Source organism: Pangasianodon hypophthalmus, chromosome 3 (assembly GCF_027358585.1).
Source record: "Pangasianodon hypophthalmus isolate fPanHyp1 chromosome 3, fPanHyp1.pri, whole genome shotgun sequence".
NCBI lineage: Eukaryota > Metazoa > Chordata > Actinopteri > Siluriformes > Pangasiidae > Pangasianodon > Pangasianodon hypophthalmus.
The window spans coordinates 26,290,571-26,317,817 of NC_069712.1; the positions used below are offsets into that span (position 1 = coordinate 26,290,571).

General features: G+C 37.1%; 1 protein-coding gene, 1 long non-coding RNA gene and 1 pseudogene across 3 annotated transcripts in view; all 3 read right to left on the reverse strand.

Annotated features, from left to right (window-relative positions):
* The window catches only part of LOC128318024 (uncharacterized), a 32,634-nt gene extending 11,123 nt beyond the window's left edge, over positions 1-21,511 (reverse strand). Inside the window, exons 1-2 of the long non-coding RNA XR_008301460.1 lie at positions 20,235-21,511; positions 10,601-10,715 (exon numbers count right to left, since the gene is read on the reverse strand). This is a non-coding gene — a long non-coding RNA (uncharacterized LOC128318024). The remainder of the gene's footprint in view (positions 1-10,600; positions 10,716-20,234) is intronic.
* LOC113542183 (uncharacterized) lies at positions 9,336-9,451 on the reverse strand (annotated as a pseudogene).
* Positions 21,512-22,436: 925 nt separating the features above from the next.
* Positions 22,437-27,247, reverse strand: part of anapc1 (anaphase promoting complex subunit 1) — a 44,098-nt gene continuing 39,287 nt past the window's right edge. The window contains exons 44-48 of one of the 2 annotated variants that reach the window (XM_034302838.2): positions 26,431-26,517; positions 26,011-26,100; positions 24,693-24,897; positions 23,135-23,269; positions 22,437-22,831 (exon numbers count right to left, since the gene is read on the reverse strand). In XM_034302838.2, coding sequence (XP_034158729.2) covers positions 22,686-22,831; positions 23,135-23,269; positions 24,693-24,897; positions 26,011-26,100; positions 26,431-26,517 — 663 coding nt within the window. In that variant the 3' untranslated portion in view covers positions 22,437-22,685. Of the gene's footprint in view, positions 22,832-23,134; positions 23,270-24,692; positions 24,898-26,010; positions 26,107-26,430; positions 26,518-27,247 lie in introns of both variants that reach the window. The other variant, XM_026939278.3, reaches the window with a different exon arrangement.

Here is a 27,247-nt window from a genome sequence, read left to right on the forward strand (position 1 = left end):
GTCATAGCCTATATTTTAGCTTTCTCGTCACGTAATTTCATGCCTGTACACTCCCCTGTCTGTACAGTGAAAGCTACATAATTTCATGTCTAAATTTAAAGCCTTTTGTCATAAACAATACAACGGCTTTGTCACCGAGAAGTCAGAGTGTATGCTACCCACTAGACAAAAACAAATTTGATTTTTTATGTACTGTATACAAAAAGGTGTACACACACCACATAACTGTCATATTACCGTCCTCATATCTATGAGTGATGTGACAAAATATTCAAAAGAAAATTTGAACTTAGAAGAACTTAGATGAGCATTTGAGGGATTTTGGGGTATTATTTCTTTACTTTATGAAAGGAAAAAGGGCAAGCCAAGAAGGAAGCCAAATACACTCCTGAGCAAAAAAAACAAGGCCAAGCCTGAAAATGGCAAATATTAAGCTTTTAATGGTCTTAACAACAAATCACTGGTCAGAAAATTAGCAAGAATGAAACAAATGCACTCCTGAGAGCTCCTGAGCCACCATTTTCTCGTTTCCTTTTGCTGTTTGGGGGAAAAGGTAGAAACAGGGAAGGTCACTTATATAGTCTTCTTGTACACAAAGGTAAAATCATGATAATGATTAAAATGTTTGATGTAAAATTCAAACTAACACATATCTGGGTGTACAAAATTTTCCAAAAAGATCTTCTGGGATTTTTTTGCTTAAAAGATCAGTCATTATTTGGATATCTGCCACACCTGATGCAGCCCATCAAGGGCCACAAGGCTTAAACATTTAAAGAAATCAAAAGGAAAAGTGATCTCAAACTAAGTTCCTTTATCTATCTGTTTAATTCTTGCTAATTTTCTGACCAATGATTTCTTGTTAAGACCATTTCAGGCTTAATATTTTGCCATTTTGGGCTTGCCCCTGTTTTTTCTGCCCAGGAGTGTAGCTCAGACATTTTGTCAGTCATCATTCTGATCTGAATAACCTACAAAAATGAGGCCTCATACACACATTCTAAACACTTCACATTTATGTCACAATTTTTTCTATACTAAATACACAAGGCAAAATTTGAGTATGGAATTAACACATAAACGCTATTTTGCTGTGTCATTATGTTGTGATTTTATATAAATCTTGCATTAAATATAGAGTAGCAGAGTAGTATGTGACCAGTATAGGCTAGTAATGCTGTGTGCTAACATGGACCCTGCTGAAAAATACAATAGAATCCCTCATAGAATTTGTACTGATTTTAATGGTTATAATGGGAATTGTATTGGTTTTAATGAAAACTGGAATGGTCCCTGTGGGTCTCTACTGCTAAACTGTTGCCTTCTATTGGTGGCATGTTATTCAATTCAATCTCTATTCAATTCAATGTATTTGTATAATGCTTTTAATGGATATTGCCACAAAGCAGCTTTACAGAACTATATTAACTCAGGATATAAATTTTAATTTTATGAATTTATCCCTAATGAGAAAGCCAGAGGCGACAGTGGCAAGGAAAAACTCCCTGAGACCACATGAGGAAGAAACCTTGAGACGAACCAGACTCAAAAGGGAACCCATCCTCATCTGGGTGACACCGGATAATGCGATTATAAATAACTCCCTTCTATAACTGTGTACTATATGGTCAAAAAGTGCAATTGTGCAACCAGGAAAATTCATTACAGTTTTCACATGAAGTCTGTCTAGTTATGATGTTATGTCTAATGGATACCATTAAGGACCTATAATGGTAATGGTAATGGTTTTCATGTTTAGCTGATGGTTTGTAATAGTCTTTGTAGTGGAAAAAATTAGAATTTCTGTGATGGTTTCTATTGGGTTTTTTTTTTCAGCAGGGGTAGTAAATGATCAAATTAAGACACATTATTATAATCAAAGAATTCATAACTTTTAACCTGACTCAAAAAAATTAAATAGTGGAAGTAATATCACATCATATGATATCATAGCATATCATATATTATAGGCTATACATTATATTTCCCATATCTTATGTTAGCTCTGTTAACTCTCACATCAGTACAGTTTGTTATTTGTGTGTGTGTTCTGTAATCATTGTTTACACTAGAAATTACAGATGGAGATAAGATGTAAAGAGTTTTACTATTTTATATGATATTACATTATATAGGCTATTTTATAATGAACACGACATTTGCATTGCTATGAAATCAGAAGAGATAAGCCGGGACTCACAGTCGCCTACCGACTCACATAACAGAGCCAGCCCGCGTGTGGAAAAACTTCTTTAAACAGCTTGACCTTTCTGTTTTCAGCGCCTGTAATTGACTGAAAGCAGTAACTTGGTCTAAAGCAGACATTAAACATGACTAGGGTAATACATTTGTACAGGTACATTTCGTTTCATTAGCAACATGTCGAACAGTAAACATGGCCTATTAGCTTAAACACGATACACACTACAGTATATTAGCCACCGCCATACAACAAAATAAATAGCCTGTTAAAGCTGCTCTGTTTTTGCTGTTCACAAAGGAAATAATGGAAGTTTATTTCTTTTATCTATAGAATTTTACTGTCATTTAAGACATGTAAAAATGACTGAAGTTTCAAGACAATTCCACATAGAAGCTTATTACTACCAAGGAGTATGATAATACACTGACTTTGTGTAATACAAAATGTGGTTGTTTTCATCCACCCTCACATGCAGAAAGCACTACAGTCAGCTCTATACTGTCAAATTAACTGCCACATTTAATGTCAACTGATATATAAAAATAAATACACTGCCAGCAATGGTCCTTATAGATAACGTACTAAATGTACTACAATCACAAATGCACAGAGAAATTCACATTCAATTAGCCAAACAAAGCACATATGAGACTCAAATCTATGTCATGTTTATTATATGTGGTAGACTAATGACAATATTTAATAGCCCACATCATATACATGAGCATATATACATAATTTGTTAACTTATGGTGCTAAATACCATACATACATGACATAAATAGTGTCCACATTAAAACTTATTAAACCTCTCAAGTAGGCCTGTTTTACAGTCATTTTCTATAACATAGCTATTTATTCATCTAATGGCTTTTGGTACATAAATATTAATGGTCAGAATACAGAAGGGTCTAAATTTTAGCTTTTTAAAATGAATTCTAGATCATTGGCTAATAATAATAATAATAATAATAATAATAATAATAATGTTATACATGTACTTTTATCTGAAACTAAGTAATAATCTGACAGAGATGAGCTTCATTTTGCTGTTTTGTTCTGTAGGTATTTATTCACATCACTTTATTCAGGATTCATATCCTTTTTCTTTTATTGCGACCAGGTACTACATTACAAATCTATACAATCCTATATTCAACACAAATATTGTAATGTATTATAATAATAAAAGTGCTTGTGTAATCAGTTTTAGTGACAAATGCTGTCAAATGAGAGCCTGACTCTTTAAACATGGACTGTTAATGAGGGAGTTATTGATTATGTTAATTAGACTAAGCTATATAAGATGACACAGCATATATTAATCTCTTTTCGCATTTCAAAATTGGGTGACATATAGTGATGGGAAAAAAAACCCAACAACAACAACAACAACAAAACAAAAACGCCGTGTCTGTTGTCTGACTGAGGAAAACACAGTGTGTTCATTAGTTTAGAAACGCTGCCCCCTTGCGGTCAGCAGGAGTAGTGCAGCCTCTAGCAGGAACACGTGAACGGGAATGCACATGCGAAAACAAAACAGCCCTGAAACAGCACCTACTCATGAACCAAAAAAACAAAATTGCTCATGAATGAATATTCAACGCACATTTCTGGCAGGTCTAACATTTCCATGTAATGGAAAAAAATGTAGAATTAAATCTACATTTCCCAATATGACAAGAGATTACAATAACAGAAAATAATACTATATTACTCTTCAGCTCACAGCTGTATTGTATTGCAGTGTAAAGTAGGTTACATATAATGTAATCTGTTTTTGTGTGGAAGATGGTTTCTACTAAGCCTTTACTACCTCCTAACTGTTATTTCACTGACACTACTACACTACTATACCATAGAATTTCCTTCCTCTAAAAGTGAGAATAATTTAAGCTGCTCTGAGCACTTTATAAATCCAATAAGTAAGTACTTAGGTATAAAAAACAAAACAAAAAAAAACCCCAAACACTATGTAAAATAAATCATATCAGCATCAGAAGTAAGATGTAGGAATAAAATTGTTCAGGGTGTATTCTGAACAGCTAAGAATTTAGCTCTCAGGAGGAATAGTGCCAGTATACTGTAAGCAAGTATCATGCTGCTCTGTTTTTCTTTTACTCGAAAATACTCCTCTAACTGTTTTTACTGATAATAAGATATAATCAAAATAAGTGAATAGGATAAAGAAAAAAAGAAAATGGATTACTGATGGAAAAAGTAAAACAACAACAACAACAAGAACAAAATAACATCCCCCCCCCCCCAAAAAAAAGGTACAATGTAATATGTTTGCACTTTAAAATGTGCCACAATAATGTAGGAGTTTCGTATTCTCTTACAAACCTCTTGAGTTTAGTCAGATGTGGTCAAATATAAAGCATCAGGTTTTTCAGTGTCAGAAACAGATTGTTAGCAACTGCTTTTATACGTGACAAAGTATCACCGCAGAATTCAAAAGGGATGCATGTTTGAATCAGAAATACTGTAGTAATTCTCAACAAAAGATCATTGATTTAAATAAAGGCAAATGGATCCACTGGTGGTTCAATCTCTAGTCACAAATTAGTGAAAAAAATAATATATGAAATAACTAACACCAGACTAATTATTAATTAAAAATTCATTTACATAAAGTATGTCAAAGTGCATTATGGTACAAGATGCTTAGCAGGCAGGCAGCTAGTAGGCAATTAGTTGTTTGTTCTGGGAGAGATAAAAATCTCTACTGAGCATGTCCCAGAAGGGAAAACAAAATAAACTAACTAAAAGTAACTAAAAATAAATTCATTGATTAAATCATGTAGTATTTACTGTGATACAGAAGTAGCAATCTGTATTAATTCTATTCAGTGGAGAGAGACATTTATATGCAGACCAGATCATAAGTATAAATGTTTTTTTTTTTCTTTAAAAAAATAAAAACCTCTAGAACAAAGATATTAGTCAGGACAATTTCTCAAAATGGAAATTAATACACACAACTTCTAAGACACACACAGCTGTGCATGTGTACTGAACATAAAAGCACCAAGTAAAGGTGACTGTCTTTATCAAGTTCGATCAGCACAGCACCTCACAACACTTTCCTTTCACCTCAAGAAATTCCAACCCATTACACGCACGGCCACCACGATCAGGTATTATCAATACCAGTGTGTCAGAGGTATTACAGACAAAACTGAAGTCTAATTTCCCCACAATGTTCCTGTAATTCCATATATTGATCATCACTTCTTTACACTTGAGAATAATAAGCTTTTGTTTTTAGCATTTGCAGTTTGCAGTTGAGCTGACTCAAAGCACAACCCTCGTTTTGGGCCTTGACCACCCACACCCACACAGTGCATCTGACTTATGCGTCAGCAACCTTATTTGAACCTGGTGACTTCTTTGAGAAAATTTGCTGATTCTTACCAACATTACAAAGAAACTTGCAGAAATGACTATCAGCTTCACAAACAAGAATTTGTTTAGTTCGCTATGACCATAAATAAGACTGAAACCTGACTTAGATGATCAAACAGGCAATTTCTTAGTCATGTTATACCAGATCTGATACCGATACTGCTCTTTTACCTGTGACATTAACGTGACATTTCAAAATCGTTGCCTTATTTCATATTTACCAGAAATTTCAGCTAACAATAAAATCAGGCAGTAAATTTTGTTTTGGTCTGTTTCCATGAAACTACTGTAAGTAGGCCCATGTACTAGCTTATTTGCCACACTATAATATATAAAATAGAATTTATACAAAATACAATTTATTAAAGATTGTATTTAGTACTTTATTGTTATTAAAAGTAATAGTAAGGTTAATTTTTTTTTTTTACCTTATTTCCATGACAGTTCTACACAGAAATATGTCTACATATAAAACTAAAGAATCTGCATAGAAGTAAAAAGCAGCTATATATTATAACCTTTTTAAATGATTTTGAATTCAAATATATTAAATATTAAACTGTAGAAGACTTGCCTCAATTTCTGTAAATCTGCATGAAATAATTTTATGTACTGAGCTTGACTCTAACAAATGAATAACAATCAAACTGCCAGAATCAGTTTGTGAGTTGATCAATGCTTGTACACTGTACTGCCTGTTATTGGTTACACAAAATATTAGCATGAAACACATGATATAAAAGCAAACTACAAAAATCAATATTTAGTGGTCAGTAATGGTTGCCATAAATGACGTGTTGCCTATATGGCGGTCAGATATGGTCAAAAAATGACTTGGTGCCTGAATAAAATGTACAGTTCAGCAAAGAAGTCAAATTAGAAAGAGGCTGGAGAAGCATAACTAAAACCAAACAAGGCAAAACTATTTTTAATAAATAAGGAATTGCTTCAGATCAAGATTATATTAGACTTGTAGCATGGATCTGCCATAATGGACACTGTATATATAGAAGTATGTATAATTTCTTACCTTTTGCCACTAATTCCTGTGTCTGATAGTAACACATCAAACAATTTATACTCAGTTTCTACTCTGAACTAACCATATTATAGCCATGAGTGTTTTTTTTAACAAATAAATAGCTAAAGAATTCTACAGTCTACATTCTAGATCAGTTTACATGAGTTATTAAGGGAGTTTTTTGCTGCTGGGTGCTGAGTCATCTGTGTCATGGCTGCCCACACACAGCCCCACGCAGCTTTGCTCAGTGCACCGTGAGCTCCCGGGCCAGCGGTTTGCACAAATGTCTCAAACCTTCCTCGTTTACAGTAAACGGTACCAGTGTGGGGTATTTGCCTCCGTGAAGGGGGTATTTGAACCGCGCCATGCTCACTGACATCAACGCGTCACTGAAATATACACAAGAAAACGTGTAGCACAATATTACTCAGATCCTCTAGAATGTCGGTTTTGTTGCCCTTCATTTTTGATGTCTGTACAAAGTGGAATAGACGAAACTTGTCTTTGCTACTAGCTAAAACAGATTTGAAACTATGAATTGAAAGGAAGTAGCCAGGCTGCCATTGCATGTAGCTCACCAAACCCAATCTCATGCAAGATATGCAAGAAACCTAATAAGTGAGACACATGTAGTTCGATTTCATGAGTTGCTTAAAAAAAAAAAAACAATATTTTTTTAAAAATTAAAAAAGCACCTACCAGTTAATCCCGCCCCTGTCCTAATATTTATTGTTCACAACTTTTCATACAAGGTGGCTTGTGTGAATCCTTATGGATTTGCAATCATGAGGCCATGCTGAGTTTACATGAGATCACACAGCCCTCCCCATACGGCTAATATCCTGGACTAAAGATAGACTGGAGGCGGGTTCTCCATTTTTCCCACAATGAGTAGAGGACAGATCAAGAGCCTCACTGGGAAAACCAAGAGGTCAGATGGGCTTCCTTTTTAATCTCAGACTCAGCAAAAAGCATCTGCACAATAACTTGTCTTTTGTGAAAAAAATGATTCATTATTTTTCTTTCGTTTTGATCAGGAAAAATGCATTTGTTTGTTGTTTAATGGCCTAGTTAATAACTGTGAGGTAATTACTAGCAATGTAAGTAAAGTAGATGTAAAAGATTCGGAATCAGTGGAAACATTGAAAATTTATATACATCTAATGTAAAGAATCAGAATTTTGACTCTGTGTTACTCTTACAATAACTGCAAGTCATTGTGAGGGGTTACAGTGGAACTGGAGCCTATCCCGGGAGCACTGGCTGGGAATACACCCTGGACTGGATGCCAGCCCATCACAGGGTTACCAATGCACACACACTTTCACACCTAAAGGCAATTTAGTGTAGCCAATCCACCTACCTGCATGTTTTTGGGAGGTGGGAGGAAACCCATACAGACACATGCAAAACAAAACTCTGCACAGACACTAACCCAAGCATGGGACTGAACCGGAGACCTTGGAGCCGTGAAGCAGCAACACTAACGACTGTGCCACCATGCCACCTACTGCAGTATATTTTTACTGAATTCTCGTTCATAATTGAATTCTAACCAACATCAATTTAAAAGGCAACTCATCACACATTGTCTGGGCATAAACTGATGACCTACAGTTGCAAAAATATTATGAAATAGTGAAATCTTGTGAAAAATGTTTATTATCTTAAAATAAACCTGTGCATATATCCACTGTCGTGCCAGTACGGATCATACTCTTGCGTACAATGCAAAATGGCACTGTTCTTGTCCCACTGCAAACTACAATGTTCCAAAACACTTTCAGCAGCAAAAGCTTCACACTGATTCATTCACAGATTCACGCACTGATTCGCTCACTGATCATTAGCCTCCATTCAAATAGTATTGATCATGTACTGACTTACCATTCTGTTCTTCATTCTCCTAGAAGTCATAAAGACAGTACTGAACAAACCTCCTATAAGAAAGAAAAAACAGCTTGTTTCCTCCCCCACATTCACACACACCCATCTCAAAGGACCAGAGGGATCCAGATGAGTCAAAAAAGCTAGAGTGGAAGGTTAACAGAATGGAACGCACATAAGGCGCTGACACACCAACCACGGCTTCCTCTCCCCCACATGCCTCTCATAACTCCACAGATGACTGGCCAAGTTCCCACAGCAGTGCAGGGGAGGCCTGAGCGGACCTCTAACACCAAAGGAACACAATCTAACCCCTGACCAAGATGTGTGTGGGCATGTGACTGTGTTTGTAAAAGAGAAGGTTTGAGTTAAAGTAAACCAAAAGTCTTCTAACACTTCCTACACAACATCCCAGACAACTAGGAACCCATCTTGAGCTTTCTAGAATAACGGAGGGGGAAAATGGCTTGTTTGTTTTAGAGGAAAGGTCATAAAAAGGCACAGGCACGGGATATGACGTAACATTTCTTTTCAAGTTGGAGTCTGTGGAAGCATGAGGTCCATGGGAAAAAATCGAAGCTCCTCCTACGCAACATTGCAAGCATGTACATTCTGGGTTGCTCTGGTCTTTTTCTTTGTTGAGTCAAATCAGAGTGATCATCTTGTAAATCTCTGCAATTTTAGGGTACTTTTTTCAAAAAGGTAGGACATCCACAAAATATACAGAAGATGTACTTCTTACTAACCCACTAAAACTGCACACAGTGCAAGTTTCCCCTAGGAATAGACCTGCCGCAGTGCATCTTCTCCCCGTGTCTGTGTGGGGTTCTTTTCACGATTTTGCGTGTTATCGTTGCAAAGGGGCCATGCTATTCTTCTCAGTATCATTCCAATTTTAGTATACGTGCTGGTTTCCTCCCATCTCCAAAAACCAGGCCAGTAGGTGGATTGGCTGTGCTAAATTGCCCCTAGTTGTGAATGAGTATGTGAATGTGTGTGTGTGTGTGTGTGTGTGTGTGTGTGCATGGTGCCCTGCTATGGACTGGAGTTTATTTGTAAAATGCACACATTAATATCATTTTAATGATGCATTCCTGCCTCATGCCCTATATTCCCAGGATAGGGAAAGTGAGTGAGAGTAAATTTGCCAGTGAATTTCTCAGTAGCTGTCCAACTAGCTAGGTACAATTTGACGCACCATATCATTCATTCTCGAATACGGACAGAAACGCATAAAACGTAACCGCTTCCACAGCTTCACTGATGACCATGGGCCTGGTTTTTAAGCGAATAATATCTAACAAAGGTCCTATTAGCAAGTCAAAAATAACTAGAGAGAAACACAATGAATAAAGTCATACTTTCAAACACCACTGTCATTTTAAAGATGCAAAGGCAAACCTACTGAACCAAATGAACTGAATGACTCATGGTGCTACAGTTTCTGCCCTCTGTTTCGCTCTTATACTCTTGTGAATAATCTGCAGCAGGGATCCTCTTAACTTTCAGTTTCACGAATACTACATCTTATATCATATGATATACCATGTGTCAATTAAGGTGAATAAAAAAATAATAAAAATCTGAATTTTGAGAAAATGAAAAGAAAAAAAAAAAACACCCTCACCAGCCACTTTAATAGGAACACCTGTACCCTTGCTCATTTATGTAATTATCTCGTCAGTCAATCATTTAGCATCAGTGCAGTGTATAAAGTCTTGCAGATACAGGTCAAGAGCATTAGTAAATGTTCACATCAAACATCATAATGTGGAAAAAATGTGATCTCAGTGACCTTGGCTGTGGAATGGTTGTTACTGCCAGATTTGGTTTTACTATTTCAGAAATTGCTAATCTTCTGGGTTTTTCCATTCACAACAGTTGCTTGAGTTTATACAGAATGGTGCTAGAACAACCAATGAGTGGCAGGTCTGTGGGTGGAAATGCCTTTTTGATGAGAAAGGTCAGGGGAAAATGGTCAGACTTGTTGGTGCTGACGGAAAGGCTATGGTAACTCAAACAGCTACTCTTTACAACTGCGATAAACAGAAAAGCATCTCGGAATACACAACGTGCCAAACCTTGAGGTGGATGGGCTACAAAAGCAGAAGACCACATAAGGTTCCACTCCGAGCCAAGAACAGGAATCTGAGGCTTTCCATGGGCACAGGCTCACCCAAACTGGACAGTTGAAGACTGGAAAAAAAAAAGCAGACAATGTTTTTTGACAATCTTCTGCTGTCCAGCTGCGCCGATACCACATGATTGGCTGATTGGATAATTCTATGAATGAGCAGGGGGACATGTGTTCCTATTAAAGTGGCCAGTAAGGGTGAGTATGAAAGCATCATAAATTGCACATAAAATAATGGGCTATTCAACAAGAAAAACAATATTCTGTTGTTTTATTTTATGTCATTCAATATTAAAGACTAAGGCAATAGTACTGTCACTTTTTTTCTCCCCAGTTTATTAAGGTACAGCAAGAAACAGTGAAGAGCAAATGACATTGAGAAATAAGTTGTGTTTAAATCACAGATCAGATCTAAGACAGTGAAGATAACATGAGCTAGTTGACATTTTTGGGAACATATCAGCACTCTCTATATCCTGTCTGTTTGCAGTAGAGGAATTGATATGGAGTAGCTGCGCTACAGTGAAGATGGCTTTTGGTTAATGCAATATCAGTTTCTAATAAGACATTTATTTAATATGACTTTATAATACATGATTTTCTATTTTAACAGAAACCTATCCTCCCATTGAGTCATTTTAGAAAAGAACTTTAGCTCCAATAAGACACCTCGATAAAGTGGGATTTTGTTGTATTATTTTTTTTTATTTACTTTAAATGTTTTGCTCTTGCCAAAGGTAATGTAGTTTTACACAATTTGATAAGAGTTGAACTTGTAAACCAACAGCTTTGTGATTGACTTCCCAAATCACTACAGAGCTCATCTAATCACTTGTTAGTGTTGATTCAGTGTTGATTTTGTCTTATTAAAGGTGCATTAGTCTCTAATGGTTATTTGGGTTCAACATTTGAATGATTCCCATCCATGTTCACGAAGCTCCACCCCCAGGATCTATAGTCCTAGGATCTAAAGTATCTATAAAATGACTGACAGGAAGCATATCCAAACACAATCAAGCATTCGGGACCGAAAGTCTGTCTCCCAAACGGGTTTTCTCAGCTATGTTCTACACTTTTGCTAATGCCACAACCTAATGCATTGTTCTTCTTTATTGCGTCATACATATTTTCCAGGTTATTTGTACAAGTAAGAAATAAAAAACATGACTATTGCACTTTTAAAGTCTTCATCTGGTCCTTTTCTGTCTTTCTAAGCCTGTGGTTAGTGAGCTTATTCAACTTGCTCAAATTCAGTCTTGCTCATATCAAGGTCATATTCTGATTTCTTACTTATTGTAATATTATTTGGGTTTTTTTTTTTTTTTTTCTGCTGACATGCCTTAAATCGGAGAAGTTATTTTCAAAACCAGTGTTGCCATGTCAAATTGCTACTGTGAGAATGTCGGGTAGTCACTCTCAGTCTGTTAGTCAGATTTCTGTTACAGTCAATTCACAGCTGCCTAGAGATGCTTTTACTGGCTCTGTTGTGGCTGTTGTTTCTAAACTGAGTGCTCAGGAATTAGTCAGTCTTATTTTCACATTTTTGAAGCCAGGCAGCCTAAACCTAAATCGCTTTGTGAAAAATCGGAACTATCATTTCATTAGATATCAAATTTGGGAAGCAAAATATGTTATTAAAATGATATAATATACTATCCCTAGATGTTTGAAGCGCCTGCTTTCTCTTGACTCGCTGTCCTTAAGCTTAAGGGTGTTTTGAAATCGCCACACTGAGGTTGTCGCAGACTGACAGTTCACATTTGCTGTGCCTCTTCTATTTTTTATTTTTTTTAAATTTACAATTCATTAGTCATTTAGTCATTAGTTGTTTCCTCCGTGTACTCCGGTTTCCTCCTCCCAGTCCAAAGACATGCACTGTAGGCTGACTGGCTCTTCCAAATTGTCCATAGAGTGTGAATGGGTGTGTGAATGTGTGTGATTGTGCTCTGTGATGGGTTGGCACCCCTACCCCGTGACCCTGTGTAGGATAAGCAGTATGGAAAATGGATGGATGGATAGTCATTAGTTGTACAGTGCCTTTACTTTAACTGATGTAACTGTTCAGGTTTGGACCTTTGCTCAGCATAGATGTCTTTAAAGAGTAGACCAAAGTTCATCTCTGCCTTTTCAGCATTTTAAAAATGCACAGTAGATAAAATGACAAACGTGTTTAAAGGCAGGGCATAATGGGTGACCAGAAATTGCCTTTGCTGTCACCGTTTGTATTCCTGTGCTTGCATCATTTTACTAGAAGTTATAATACTGAGAGTTTGCATGCAGGTTTACTTGGTTTTTTTTTGTATTTTTTTTGAAAATGTGTCTTGGCAATTCTGGACAACCTGCAACAGTCACTACAGTAAAACTTGTGTCAGAAATAAGAATGTTATGATTATTATCTGCTCAGTGAAACAGTGTCAACATCGTATAAGATCCAGGACATATTAGAATTATATGGTCTAAGAGTTGCAAGTTTATTGCCATGTCTCACTCACTCAATCCGTTTCAGTAAGCGCTTTATCCTGGTCAGGGTCACAGTGGATCTGGAGTCTGTCCCAGCTGCACTGGGCAGGAGACAGGAACACACCCCGGATTCCAGTTCAATGCAGGGCTGTGTCATTAGGATTTAATTCTGACCTACATTCAGTCTAACTGACAGAATAATAAAGAGAGGATTGATATACAGGTCTGCTGCAGTCTGAAACATAGTTGGGAGCATCAACAACTAACAACTGTGAATTACTCATGCGTAATAAAGAACTGAATCGCCTCTATTGTGTTGCAGATTGAGGAGGGGATACAGCTGAACCACTTTTCAGCTTATAGATGAAGTCTATGAGCTGACTCTGAATAAAGCAATGATTAAAATAATACATGTATTATCGGACAGTTCACTAGTATTTAAAGGGAATTTATCAATAGCATTTTGTATGAATAGGTTTACAGTTGAGTTACTCTTTGAATAAAATAGGCTTGCAAGTGGCTTTCCTGTTCCTTTGGTCTAATATCAGATGTTGAAACTGTTTTGACATCTGAAATTTCATCAGTGACATTAGAGATAAAGTGCATACACACACACGTACGCACGCACACACATGCACACAGAATTGGATGTTTCATATAAAAGGCCATGATGACAAAACTCCAATGACACAGCCTAAACCTTTGGTTATGAACTTCCTGTAACAAGTAGAACAAAAAAACTGTAGAAGTAGAAGAAGTGAGTGAGGCAAAAAATATATCTATAAGACACTTAATAAGACCCACAAACAGGCCACCTTTTCAGGACATGAATGGGATCACAGAATCTTTAGCATTCGAGGATCCTGCACATCCCCAGCTTCTCATCACTCCTCTCACACCAGCTGCTGAAAAGACTTGCACAACAGAGATCCACAGGCAAACCCTATGGCATACTGCCTCACTACATACAGAAGTGAATTATGGCTGTGGTAGAGGTTAAAGAGACTACAACTGGGGAAATGAGGTAGTTTAAATGTAAATGTAGTTTAAATATTGGTGGATACACGACGCACACTGCTTTTTACCATGCTAAGACATGCAAAGACAGTCGCCCTCTCGACTCCTCCACACATATTGGGGTTGAAGCTTTAGGACACTTGGAAGTAATCTAGATGCTCTAATAGCAGTGGATGTATGGGGGGAAAAAAGACCTAATTTGCACCATTAAGTAAAGAGATTGTACTATATGTCCACCAGAGAGTTGTGGTAGTTTTTGGTGGCTGGAACCACCCACATAGTGGACGGATTTTTTTTTTTTTTTTGTCTTGAATGGAAAATTCCATTTAACAATAACATCCATGACATGGGCACATCAAAATGTACTACATGTTACTATTCTCAAAACAGTGAGTTCACATTTCAGGCAAGTGTGACAATCAACACACTCACCCACTCTCACACACACACACACACACACACACACAGCAGGGTACCTTACCCCTCCTTCTTCTACTAAACCCTGTGAGAAAGAAGTGCAGGTGTTTTCTCACTGGATCAAACTCCTTGGAGGAACGACACACACAAAAACACTAATCAATATTCTCCCATTACACGCATCCTCTGGGGAATGGGAAACCCTAGAGGGGCCCATCATGAGTTCCACTCAGCGTCTCACATACACAAAGTCTCTCTCCGCTACAGAGCACCTCTAAGGACTATCAATATTCATTAAATGCCACTACAATGACTTACACTTTTCCCACATAGAGGTCACAGCGAAGTGTCATCCTCATAGGGCACATTGATCAGTAAGTCCAGGGTTCATTTGCTGCAGGCTGTTACGATGGAATGACTAAGCAGGTTTACAGGAGCTTAAGAGACAACCTTTGTGCCTGCATGAGTGACAACAAAATGACTGGACACTGTAGATACAAAACACTGTTGTGATGACATATGTTCAGAACTAGATCTCGGTGCCTTGAAAGGCAGGTTAACTCATCTTTTCACAGGTTGCTTCTGCTGTGACTAATCAAAGGCTTTTTTATGTATTTGTTGCAATTACATAGCAAAAAATAGATTAATGATATAATTAAGGTCAAGAGGCAAAGCCAAAGTTTTGACCTTTCTCCCTGCTGGTCATGCAACTGATTTTAACATGCTGGTTAAATTCTGAGAAACCTGCAAACTGCCATCTTTAAAATTTTACGTTAGGCTGGGTGACAGCTAAGCACAATATTAGCATACCACAATATTCGCAGTAATTTTGAAAATGAGATGGCACTCAAGGGTTTAGGCGTATAAGGCAGCAGACTTTCACTTTAGTAAGCCCAGGACCTGTTTTGGGAAACATGTTTTCAGTAAGAAATTGTCAGCTGTAGTCCAAAGGCCTTTAATTTGATCTGTTAAGTGTTTGGGCATTGAGAGGGTCCTTCCTCATTGGAGGGGGGTTTGGATTTTTGAGCTAAACTCTTTAACTTCTAATAGCTTGAATGAAGAGATGGATTGTTCATGTTGATCTTTTTTGTTTGTTTGTTTTTTGTAAGTTTGTGGTGTAGATTTTGTGTTTTTTTTTTGTGGTGTATTTCCATACTATATTTTCTGGAACTGAGCTCTGTAACTTCAGGATTTCCTTTTGATTAAGCTCAGGTGTCAATCTTCAGTTATATGTTTGTGAAAGAGATGAACTGTTGTTTGTTAGGTGAGCACTGAAGAAAGCTATGGGCTGAAACATCTTCTCACTGGTCTGGTTTAACTCACTGATCTTTGCACTTTTTTCACTATGCAAGTCTAAAATAATAAATGTACATTTTGATAGACTTGATAGTTTCAAATTCACACGTTACACGTCTATAAAAGCTCTCTTAAAATCCTAAAAGCTAGAACTATGAAGCCCTATTCGGCGTCTGTTTGTGTTGTGTATGCTGCCACCTTGTGGACACAATTATAATGACAATGCAACAACCCATAACTTTAACCCTCTAGATACCAGCTAGATACAATAGTTTGTATTGTAGTTTCTCTTTAAAAACAAACAAACAAACAAAAAGGCTATTCCTATTCATCTCAACATGAGTGTTAACAAATTTGTCAGCTGTCATGTCCGCAAAAGACCAGTGTACACTTAAAAAATGAAAGGAAAAAAACCTTAACTAACCGCAATGCTTGTTTGTGTGATGTATTATATACCTTCATCTGTTTACTTCATGACTCTACAGAGCTCATCTTCAACTCGTTTCTATGGCAACGCCCACAACTCAGTAACTGATACACGAATAGCACTTAGCTAAACCACAATTCACCACCTTATACCGGTTTGTTTCAAGATAATTAAAAAAAAAAAAAAAAAAAAAAAAAACTAAAATAGCTAAATTCATCCATTTTTAGTGGCATATGTTCTGCCACAACTATAAAAAAATCTACCCAAGAAAAGCTACTATAGTTTAATGACGTCTCAAATTAAACACTAAAGTTTTGTACATAGGAAAGGAAATCAGCAAGCAATATCACCACAGGAAGAACCAGTCTCTTTAAAACCCAAAATGACAAATATAAGCTGGTTTGCTCCTAATTTGTCTCCACAGTTTAGTGTAATTTTGCTTGTTGCTGCAACCGTTCATCAAAATTGAGACCGCAGCGCCATCTGGTGGCTGAGCCCCTTCTGCAGCCTGCCACCATTTTTAGTGCCAAAAGTGTCCATACTACATTTCCGGCGGTTTTAGTGGAGTTAACAGTGCACTACGCCTCACTTAATGGATATACTACTCACACTAAAAGTACTGCGAAGTGCGCATGTGCTGCTATCATGAAGTCATTAGTAGGAAATGACAGGCTATTGATTTTAACTTTTAGTTCATTTGAAGTGTTTTATGACGCGTCTAAGCCATTAATTAGTAAACAAGCATCCTCAGTATGCCTAGGACGATCACTGCGTGCAAATGCCACACCACATTTAATTAAAGTTTTATGTGTTGTATACTGACTGCAATAACAAAAGGACTGTGAACCACAAACGAGCCTAACCTGGCAGATAGCGTTTTAATTAGGCCCAGAGCACCCAGTGTTCTTTATAGACTAACAGGCTAGTCATTAAACATGGGGTTCTCAAACATGTTGCATGCAAAGACCCCCTTTTGATAGCAGCACAGATAAGTTTTAGTCAAATATTAGCATATATCATATTAGGAATCATATTTTTATTGGAGCCTTAGCTGTCCCTTAGCTGTAACACTGCATCTTATAACATACAGTAGGCCTAAACATAAACACTGCTTTTCCTGGTTCTGCTAAAACCACCATTAGAGCCAAGCTGATACTGTTTATGCTAGTTTGATCACGAAATCATCAACTTCATAAATGAAAGACATTGGAATACCTGGCCATAATGTAACCTGATTGAATTTAACTGATTTGTTCTATTCAGGTAGGTTTTAGTTAGGCTATAATTAGGCCTACTAATCAGTAACTACAAGGACTAAAACAATAGACTACCAGTTGGTGGTAGTTTATAATCTTCATCGCCATCATATCCTTAAAAAATATGTAATAAAACCGCGGACCACAATTGAAGAACCACAGTATTTGTTAGTAGGAGCTAAAACGCTAATCCTGCAGTTCCCTAAATGTCCACCAGGTGTCACCAAAACCTAACTTAATCTTGCACATACTGTATGTTTAAAACGCATGAACACTTATTCTAGTATTTTGTTGACATATTTAAAAAATAATAATAATAATAGTAAAAAATCTTGAACAGAGAGCAAGCCAAAAATTGGTTACTTTAACTTTATATATAATATATAAACCATCATCTGACTGAAAACAGCTGCTAAAACCCAAGATGGCAGACCAGTTTGGCCTGTACTTGGTTAATTATGTGATTACATTAACTTTGAAATATATAGTTTCCATATGAGTACAGACACTGTAATTATAGGCAACCTGTCTGTATTTTTTTTAGCTTCCCTATTGACAATTTGACCAAATTGATTAAAAAAAAAAAGTTTGAAATGTTTTAACTGTATTACCATTGTGTTATTTACTTGACACAACTTGCCTATGATGTTGAATGAATAGTAGTAATTTACAAACTTGATTAAGAGTCTGTCAGCACATACCAGCTGGCCAGAGTGCTGCACTAAAGCCTAGTAATTTCAAAACCATGCAAAAGAGAACAATAGACAGAACCCTCTTTCACAAATGTAACTTTGTGTCACTATTTCCTCTTCTGATGCAGCCACTAAGAGAATTTACTGGAAACGAGACTCACCAAACTGAGAGACAGCCCATGTTCACACCTAAGTACTCAAAGCATAATATTTACTCACATTGTATATGTTTATTTACAGTTATTTATTATTTATGCTTATTATATATTATTTACTGTATGATCTCTTTCCATTCAACCTTTTAAACCAGCACAAAAATGCCTACATGTCTTTAAAGAGCACAACTAAGCTTTTATATAGGCTAATTCATTTCAATTTTGTTTGTATAGCACTTTTAACAATGGCCATTGTCACAAAGCAGCTTTACAGGAATATAAATCCAGGATATAAGTTTTAAACTTATAAATGTATAAATTTATCCCTAATGAGGAAGCCAGAGGTCACAGTGGCAAGGAAAAACTCCCTGAGACCACATGAGGAAGAAACCTTGAGAGGAACCAGACTCAAAAAGGGAACCCATCCTCATCTGGGTGATACCGGATAGTGCGATTATAAATAAATCCCTTCTATAACTGTGTACTATATGGTCAAAAAGTGCAAGTGTGAAACCAGGAAATTCATTATAGTTTTTCATATGAAGTCAATCATTCTATCATGCTTCTATATCATGTATGTAGGGTTTTGGAGAAACAAAAAACACCAATAGCTATATCATCTTGCCTGTTAATCCTGTTCCTTCTTTCAGTATGAATAATATGGGACATTTACACTTATTTGTCATCTGCCAGGTTGAGGTGGCGCTGGAAATTACCCTCTAATTCACAGATTCATGAATGTAGCGCACGCACCGCTTGACTCAAACCACATGAATGGAGACGAGAGGAAGTCCCATGACACTATTGTACATTAAATGAATAGCAAATGGTATAAAGCAAATTTCAGGAGAAACACCCTATAGACCCTACAGACAGTACAGGACTCAAATCCTGGGCTGATCAGGTGTTGAGATATTTCTATATGGAGGGCCTTCCGCCGGGGCGATGATGTGGTGAAGCTTGACAAAAAAAAAAAAAAAAAAAAAAAAAAAAAAAAAAACCGCTCTTTTCTGCGTTACTTGCCATGCGGCGCTTCTTTTCTACCCGGATACAGAGGCGCGCGTGCTTTCGAAACACACCCACCAGACACGCCCCCACAGGACACGCCCCCTATCTGTCGGCATGGTGACGCAAAGAAATGAAAAGACAACGTGACTCAACACGGTAACCACGCAGCGGATCCCCGCTTATTGCACATGCGGGGCCTAAAAATGGATTTTAACACTGACTAGAGAAATAAGAGGACGCTGTGAGTTGACCCATAAAGCAGTTTGGTGAAAATAAACCAGCACACATTCTAATAAATAATACCTGCATGTATCATTTCATGGATAGTTGAACTTGATTTGCATTTCCTCTGTAGTTGTATCTTTTTGAAATAGAAGGAAGAGGAAGTTAGATACACTCTCCTGCTTTACCGCACAGTTCCTCTTATCATCGCCCAATGAGAATAAAGTGACCTAACTCGGCAATTCTCTTCATTATGATACACATAGCCATATATTCATATATATAATTTTTTTTTTTTGTAAAATAAAATTGCACAGCAATAATTTTGTCTATAATGCTAAGGATAATGGTAAGGTGAGTGTCTGTGCATATACTTCAGTTAATAGACTTGCATAGAGGCTGAGAACTTTGGCACATGTGCAAACCTGTCTGCAAGCTGTACCATGTAAATTATAACAGGACTACCTACTAATTTGAAAAAAAAGAGCTCAAATAAAATAAATTTGAAAAGAATAATAATTTAAAAAAATGCTAAAAATGATCATCTAAAAACTTGATCACATATTTATAGGTTTTTTCGCCCCACACACAGGACAGTATGAGTTTAGTGTACAAATACTTAGGAACTTACCGATTATTCTAGTGGAGTACTGAGCCCTCGGATTGTGACCATCGGTTACAATGACTAACTTGAGACTTACGTATGAGCTTTGCACAAAACTGTTCCTGCGCCAGTAATCGAGCAGCCTCTTCCTCTTTTCTTTTAGTTTGAATTTGTTTCTTTCCCCCTTCGGCTCGTCGTGGACTTGACTCATTCATGGAGTGGAGCCTGCGTTGAGTCTGTCCGGCGCGGCTGGCCACGCCCACTTCTCCAGAGCGTCAGACTCGCCGCAGATTCAAATCTTCCTGCTTGTGTGAATGGAGTTTAGCCCATAACGCGGTTAACGCCTCGACAACTCTCTAAACAACACGCCATGGAAGGACTACTACTTCTCCTTCAAGTAAAAATACTTGAAGTAGATTAAAAAAAAGACGCTAGTTACTGGGAAAAGTGCCAACAACTAGTCTTTAATAGTGGTACGTGTTGCCTATGTAGCTAAATGAGTGTTTAGAGGAAACACAAGCAGCTGCACACTGTTTTGGGCGGTTCTGGTTTTGGCAACAGGGAGGGAAAGGAAAAAAAAAGAGCTAAAAATGCATCTGAGCTGAATATTAAGTCTGATTTTCCATGGGACGTTTGGGATGGTGAGGTGTGAGAAAAAGAATTGGGGCGTGTGTAGGAGTTTGTGTTCAGAAAGCCTGTTCACACATGCTCAAAGACAGCAGAAAAGAGGGCGTGAAAAGCAAATTCACATCAACTGAACATAACTACAGAGTCATACAGTCAGATCAGATGAACCCTGACTTCCTTTATCTGAAATAAATGTCTACTCTTAAAAGGTCTGAAGTCCCGGTTCAGTTCAGTTCAAGCCAAAATAACACCATGTGTGAGAAGGTTTCCATTTCCATTTCCAGGTTGCTGACCTTTATTTATTTATTTATTTATTTTTTTTTTTAAATAAACATAGTATCCTCATTCACATTCCAGACATCCTTTAACTGCCTCACACTAATTTCCTCCTTCACTAGACTGATAATTACACTAAGTAGAGCAGTAGTCAAAAGCCCTATTCGGTCCTGCAAAACAGAAATGGGTTTGAGGTTTTGCAAATTTTCATCAGAAATTTGAGTGCATTTAAAGTGATGCTTTTTTTTTTTTCCCTTGCCACATCAGGAAACCAGGCTGAAGCTAGCTGCATCAGAAATATCTTTGTATTTTGTTTTAGATAATGATAGGCTGTAGATTTTTTTTTTTAATTCTAGAACTGCTGTGAGCTTAAAAAACTAGCACTAACCAGACATTTCGAGGTTTAAACATGCAACAAAATTCTGACCAGTTGTGCTGAAATCTAAAAACAGCATGCTGCAGAACATGCTTTTTGAATACAGCATGCCAGTGGTTACACGGTTCTTGCAGCATGACAAGTTGCTGGAGTGGCACAGCACATTACTGAAGCCTTGCTCAATTTGAGAAACTCAGAGCAGAGACTAATTAACTCTCAGTGGTATTTCACATTACTACACATGCGCCTGCTTTCTGTCTATAGAAAAGGATAGTAACTAATAATGACGCCTTGACACAATACTGACGAATGTTGGGTTTAAGATATAAAGATACTTTCTAAATAAACCCATGAGATTAATGCCCAGTCATTCTCTTAGTGTTGCTACATCACTTGCTGTTATACAGGAAGCACTGCTCTGATAGTTTCTGTGCTTTTATCAGTGGTGTGCTGACAATGCAAAGACCCAAACCTTCACTAAAGTTATTAAAGAACGAATGAAAACAGTTCTTCTAATGTTCTCTTCTTACACAAACACATAAAATGAAATGATTATCTAAAATAGCTTTGAGCATGAACAGAACTTTCACTTCATCCCCTAGTAGAATGAGACTGCAGACACAACAGCCAGATATCAGTATTCAAAGCACAGTGAGACGAGCACTATTTTAAACTGAGAAATGTAGCTATGCAAATAGTGAGGAATGTGAGTGGGTGTGTTTGGCAATGTGCTTCCAGGCTGGGAAATGTTTTTCATTTGCACAGGAATGCTCTTGTTCATTTGCTCAGGATTATCACTCGTTTTGGCAAATATATATATATATATATATATATATATATTTAAAAAAAAAAAAACAAACAAACAAAAAAAAAAACACTGCATCATAAACTTACATTTTGCTGTTTTTTTTTTTTTTTTTTAACAGACAAAGTGTGAGCCATTAAAAATCCTCATTTCAAATCATTTATTGACACCATTATCACAGACACAAACATGGATACAAATTATTTACATAACCGCAATGCAGCAGTGGTCATCTTTGAGCCTAAGGACCTACTATTTAAGCCAGGCCTTGCCATGAAACCTGGGTCATCTTTTGAATATCCCAGAAAGGATTTTATGTTAGTTGGGTGTTGGAGTCTCCCTAGGAAGACATGTGGATATCCCTGCTGTAAAACAGTAAGGGCGCATATTAGGTTCATGACCTCTGGGGGTCAGAGGAAAAGTGTTGCGATATAGTAGAGCCACCATTGTGTAAAAGCAAAGGACTGAGATGTAGCAGGCCTCGAACAGGAACGCCCAATTGACTGAACTTCAACAGCAGCTCAGGGAAAGACGAGCACCCTGAAGAGGAGAAAACAGATCAACATATGATAACATATGAGTCAGAGACATAGATAGAGGGATCAGCTCCACTCTGAGACACTTTGTATTATCTTCCTGCTCCCTTTTTTATTCTGGAAATGTGCTAAAAAATAATTAGTGTGTTGCATCAACACTGCAAAGTCACTAAAACCAAGACAAGCACATACTGATGTACGTCAGTGGAGAAAGTCTCAAAAAAGTCTCTCACATTCACGCATTACCTTTTTATCCCTTATGCAAATGGTTAACAGATAGATAGGACCAGAAGCAATATCTTTTTACCCTCAAGGTCTGTTGTGGCCATCTTCCTGAAGCTAGGAATTGAGTGATAGATCAAGAAGCAGGCTAGAATGCTGGTGTCTGTATCATCACTGGTAGGCAGCCTGCTAATGTACTCCTGCAGCACATGTCTGTTGTCTGTATATGAAAGATCAAGGGTCAGAGAAATGGAGAGTTACCACAATACTGCCGATTCAAAATACGCTTGCTTCCTTTCAAAGCAGATGTTATTTCTAAGAAGGAGACATTTCTTTCACACTTCACACTTGCTAAGAACTGTCATTACACATTGCTAGAAAATGACCTCTGCTGTACTTTCAGACATCTGAGCTTTCATTTTCACAAGGAATTCCACAATTTAGGACGTGCATTTTTAGGCTGAGGTCTTGCACACTGCACACTGGATTTGACAGAGAAGCTGAAAACAGAAGAAAGTAAAGTGCCAGGCATATCATTATTACTATTACGATTTCTGCTTTAGGTGGCCTTTAGTTTGCTTCCATAAAATTAAAGACTAAATATTCAGTGCGTTTTTTTACGTGGAAAGAGGAGGTACGCTAGTTTATGCTTATTTAAATACACGATGGCGCTAAAAGCTACTGCCGACTAACCACCAAGCAGGTGCAATCAAGTGTCCTTAAAATACTGAAAAGGCCAACTTCCCCTTTAAGAATCAAATAAAGATCCTGAAACTAGGGATGCATCGATACCAGACCAAGTATGAGTATGAGCACAAGTACATGTTTTATTGTATTTTTTAAAATCAGTATTTTATTGATAGCAATACCAAAATGAGTGACCTAATTAGAATTGATCAATCACAGGCATCATACAACATTTTATTTAACTATGTTTATAATTCTCCAGTTTACATAGAAGCCATGATAAGCACCCACGTGAGTTTTCATTCACTTAGACTACTTGGCATGTTCTTTACAATGAAGTGAAAAGTTCTTTCAATGAAGTGCATTAGCTAGCTACATGCGTTGGATCGAGCAAGATCGCAAGTGGAGAAGTGCAGGTTTTGTTTCATTTCAGAAAAACGTCTCTGTACAGCCGTAAGTCAAATACTTTGCATTGTCTTCATTGCACCGCAACCCCTCACTGTCAACGATCCATAGTGGCTGATTGCCAAAAACAATATACTGGGTAAGAGCTGTTATTTTCTCTCAGCATTGTCTGTGGACATTTTTTTCTTGCTAGCCAGAGTTTGCATCAGCACTGATTACTGCTGTGTGCTGCTAGCAATGAGTGTTATGTTTAAGATGGTTTATCAGATGCTGTTGTTCCCCCGAGTGATATTTTCACAGAGCACAGTTTGCAGTCTGCTTTGCTTTTATTGCCATCATTAATAGTTAAATACATCTAGATCATTTGCATTTTGTGTCATCTGTTCATTAGTGCGTCAGCGTACACTACGGTTACTTCAGATAGTATTATGTGATATCGGATGTACTATTTTTTTTTTTAGTATGTGTATGAGTAAATGTTTATCAGACTGATACTAGTATCGGTATTGATATATCCCTTCCTAAAACCATTCAGTGTGGCCTTTTCTTACCACAGAGCCAACGGTCTAGCGCCTGGTCGGCTGAGGTCTTCATGACGGGCAGGAACTCAGAACTTAGCAGCAGACCACGGCTTTGCCTGCGTGTGTCCCGCAGCCTCTGCTGTAATATTCTGCTCTCACAGAGCTCCAGCACGAGCTTCATCTGCCACAGCGAGAACGTCTCACTCAGCTCTCCCTGCTCCAGAGCCTTCACAACCTTAAAGGTCACACCAAAACACACAAGCACACAATATATCGTGTTAGGGTCTAAATGAATTTGTTTTCTGCTTTAAGAAAATATGTTGGCTAGGCTAACTGAAAAAAAAAAAACAAAAACAAAAAAAGGACCTAATACAAGCCAAATATTGCTAAGTTCCATTTCCATAAACTATACTATCGACTGCAGTACTGCTGTGCTGTTTTTCAAAAAAAAAAAAAAAAAAAAAAGGGGATTACAACAGAATCAAAGTGACTACAATTTTCCTGTTCTTGTTGCACAACAAAAGACAATGCTATGGTTAGTGAGTGTGACTTCAAGCATTAAAATATAACTCAAGTCAGCTATGGATTAGTCTACTCATTCATTTCAATTGTCATTTGGGTGGCAGAGACTGACAAGCACACACTGCAACTGAGTGTCAATATATTAATTTGGGTTATTAATAAGATCAGTCAGTCCAAAGTTTCATTAGAGTTCTTATGTCCCTCTTATGTCAAGCAAACAGAACTGTAAATCATCAGCCGAAATCATATTTTTATTTATATGACCCTAAAAATAAAACACCTGGCCAAGACTATAGAGGTTTCACTGATAAGTGCACATTCATCAGATTTTAAAAAGTTATTTAAAAAATAATTTTACAACATTAAAAAAAAAAAAAAAAAAAAAAAAAAAAAAACATTTCCTTCCAGCACATGCCTCTTTAAGACCTGTATGTTGGATGACTCAGTAAAACCCAAAAGGTTAAATTGTGGAACATTTGTGAGGTGTTGCCACTTGCCAACAAAATGACTGGTTACGGATTCTCTGTATACCTCACTTACTAGATGTCTGTCAGTCTGGAGGCCTTCTTCATCTAGATAAGGCTCTGTTTCTCAAGCTGAAAGTTACGTGTTTAGGTACATGCAGCGTCATGCGTCATTTGCCATTTTTGTTGGAAGACAACAGTTGTGAGAAACAGTGAATTTGCTCAAGTGTTTGTGTAAGCAGCAGTTTAAAATAATGTAGTGATAGATTTTAAATGAGAATGTTTAAAGGAAAACATGGTTTAAAGGAGAACCCTCGCCTTCTCAGTTTATAACACTATTATGTTATGACAAAAAAAATTACCTGATCAATTGAGATATGGGTGGGCAGCATCTCCGGATTTTCCTGGGTCACACATTCATACAGAATAGCTGAGAATAAGGCCACAGTGTCCTGTTTCTGTGAAACAGAAAACCAAGTTAAATAAACAAATACTGCAATACACAAGAAAAATAAGAGGAAAACCACAATAAGAAGAAACAAATACTTCCTGACCTCAGTGTATCAAGATGGGTGGAGCAAAAATAGAAAGCCTTTACAAAGTCTTATAGTTACTTAGAATAACCAAGTAGAGAATTTCTGTCAGCCAATATTTTTGCTTCAACCACATTTTCACATTGCTGCTTTCTAGCTGAACTAAACTGTTCCACACTATATAGTGCAAAGTAGGTACAGCTTTAATCCATAAAGTTGACCGAACATCATTTTTTCCACTTAACTCACATTCTTCATGTTTTCAGAGGCTTCACAGAAGTACTTTGCAAAGGAAACCAAGGCAGCATCTGACGTGAACGTCGAAATGGCTTCAGGCTGCAGGGAATAGATGAAAAGAGAGAGGAGAGACAGTGACAAAGTAAAAAGGTCATGCAACCAAAAACATAACCAATCCAACAGAAACGTTAATTTGAAATCTTAGTTACTGTTTTAATAACTTTTTTTTCATGTAGCCCACTAGTTTATTATTCAAGTCTTGCCTCCAAACTCCCAAATGTTTTTGAAACATCACACCTTATGTGAGAGTCTGACATTGCATAACTTCAGTTTAACATATACTTTAATATATACCTTATATACATATACTTTAACATAAGTTATATGTTAAAGTTTGCATTAGACAGGTAAGTGAGACTGTTTGTTGTTGTGCTGCACAGATTACCTAGCTAACCCAGATCAAGGATGGACATTTAGCCAGTTAGATTGTCTATGCATTTTTATAACATGTAACTTAGCATTTGGACTTGTCCAGTAAATTATTATGGGCTATTTCATAGTTATATGCTGGAGTACAAACAGTAAAATTCCATAGCCTGTGTGTGTGTATACATATCAGTACAAACACAGGGTCGAATAGCTTTCCAAACCTTTCCAAAATAATTTTCTAGGCCTACAAACAGCATGCACATGGAATTTTTCATTCTATCACAACTAAAATGTTTGGTTTTGGAAAAAAAAATGCAAACGCTAAAATGTTGGTTCTGCTTAGAGCAAACAGAATTACTATTTCATTTAGGAGCCCAGGTTCATATATGCATTTGCGCTG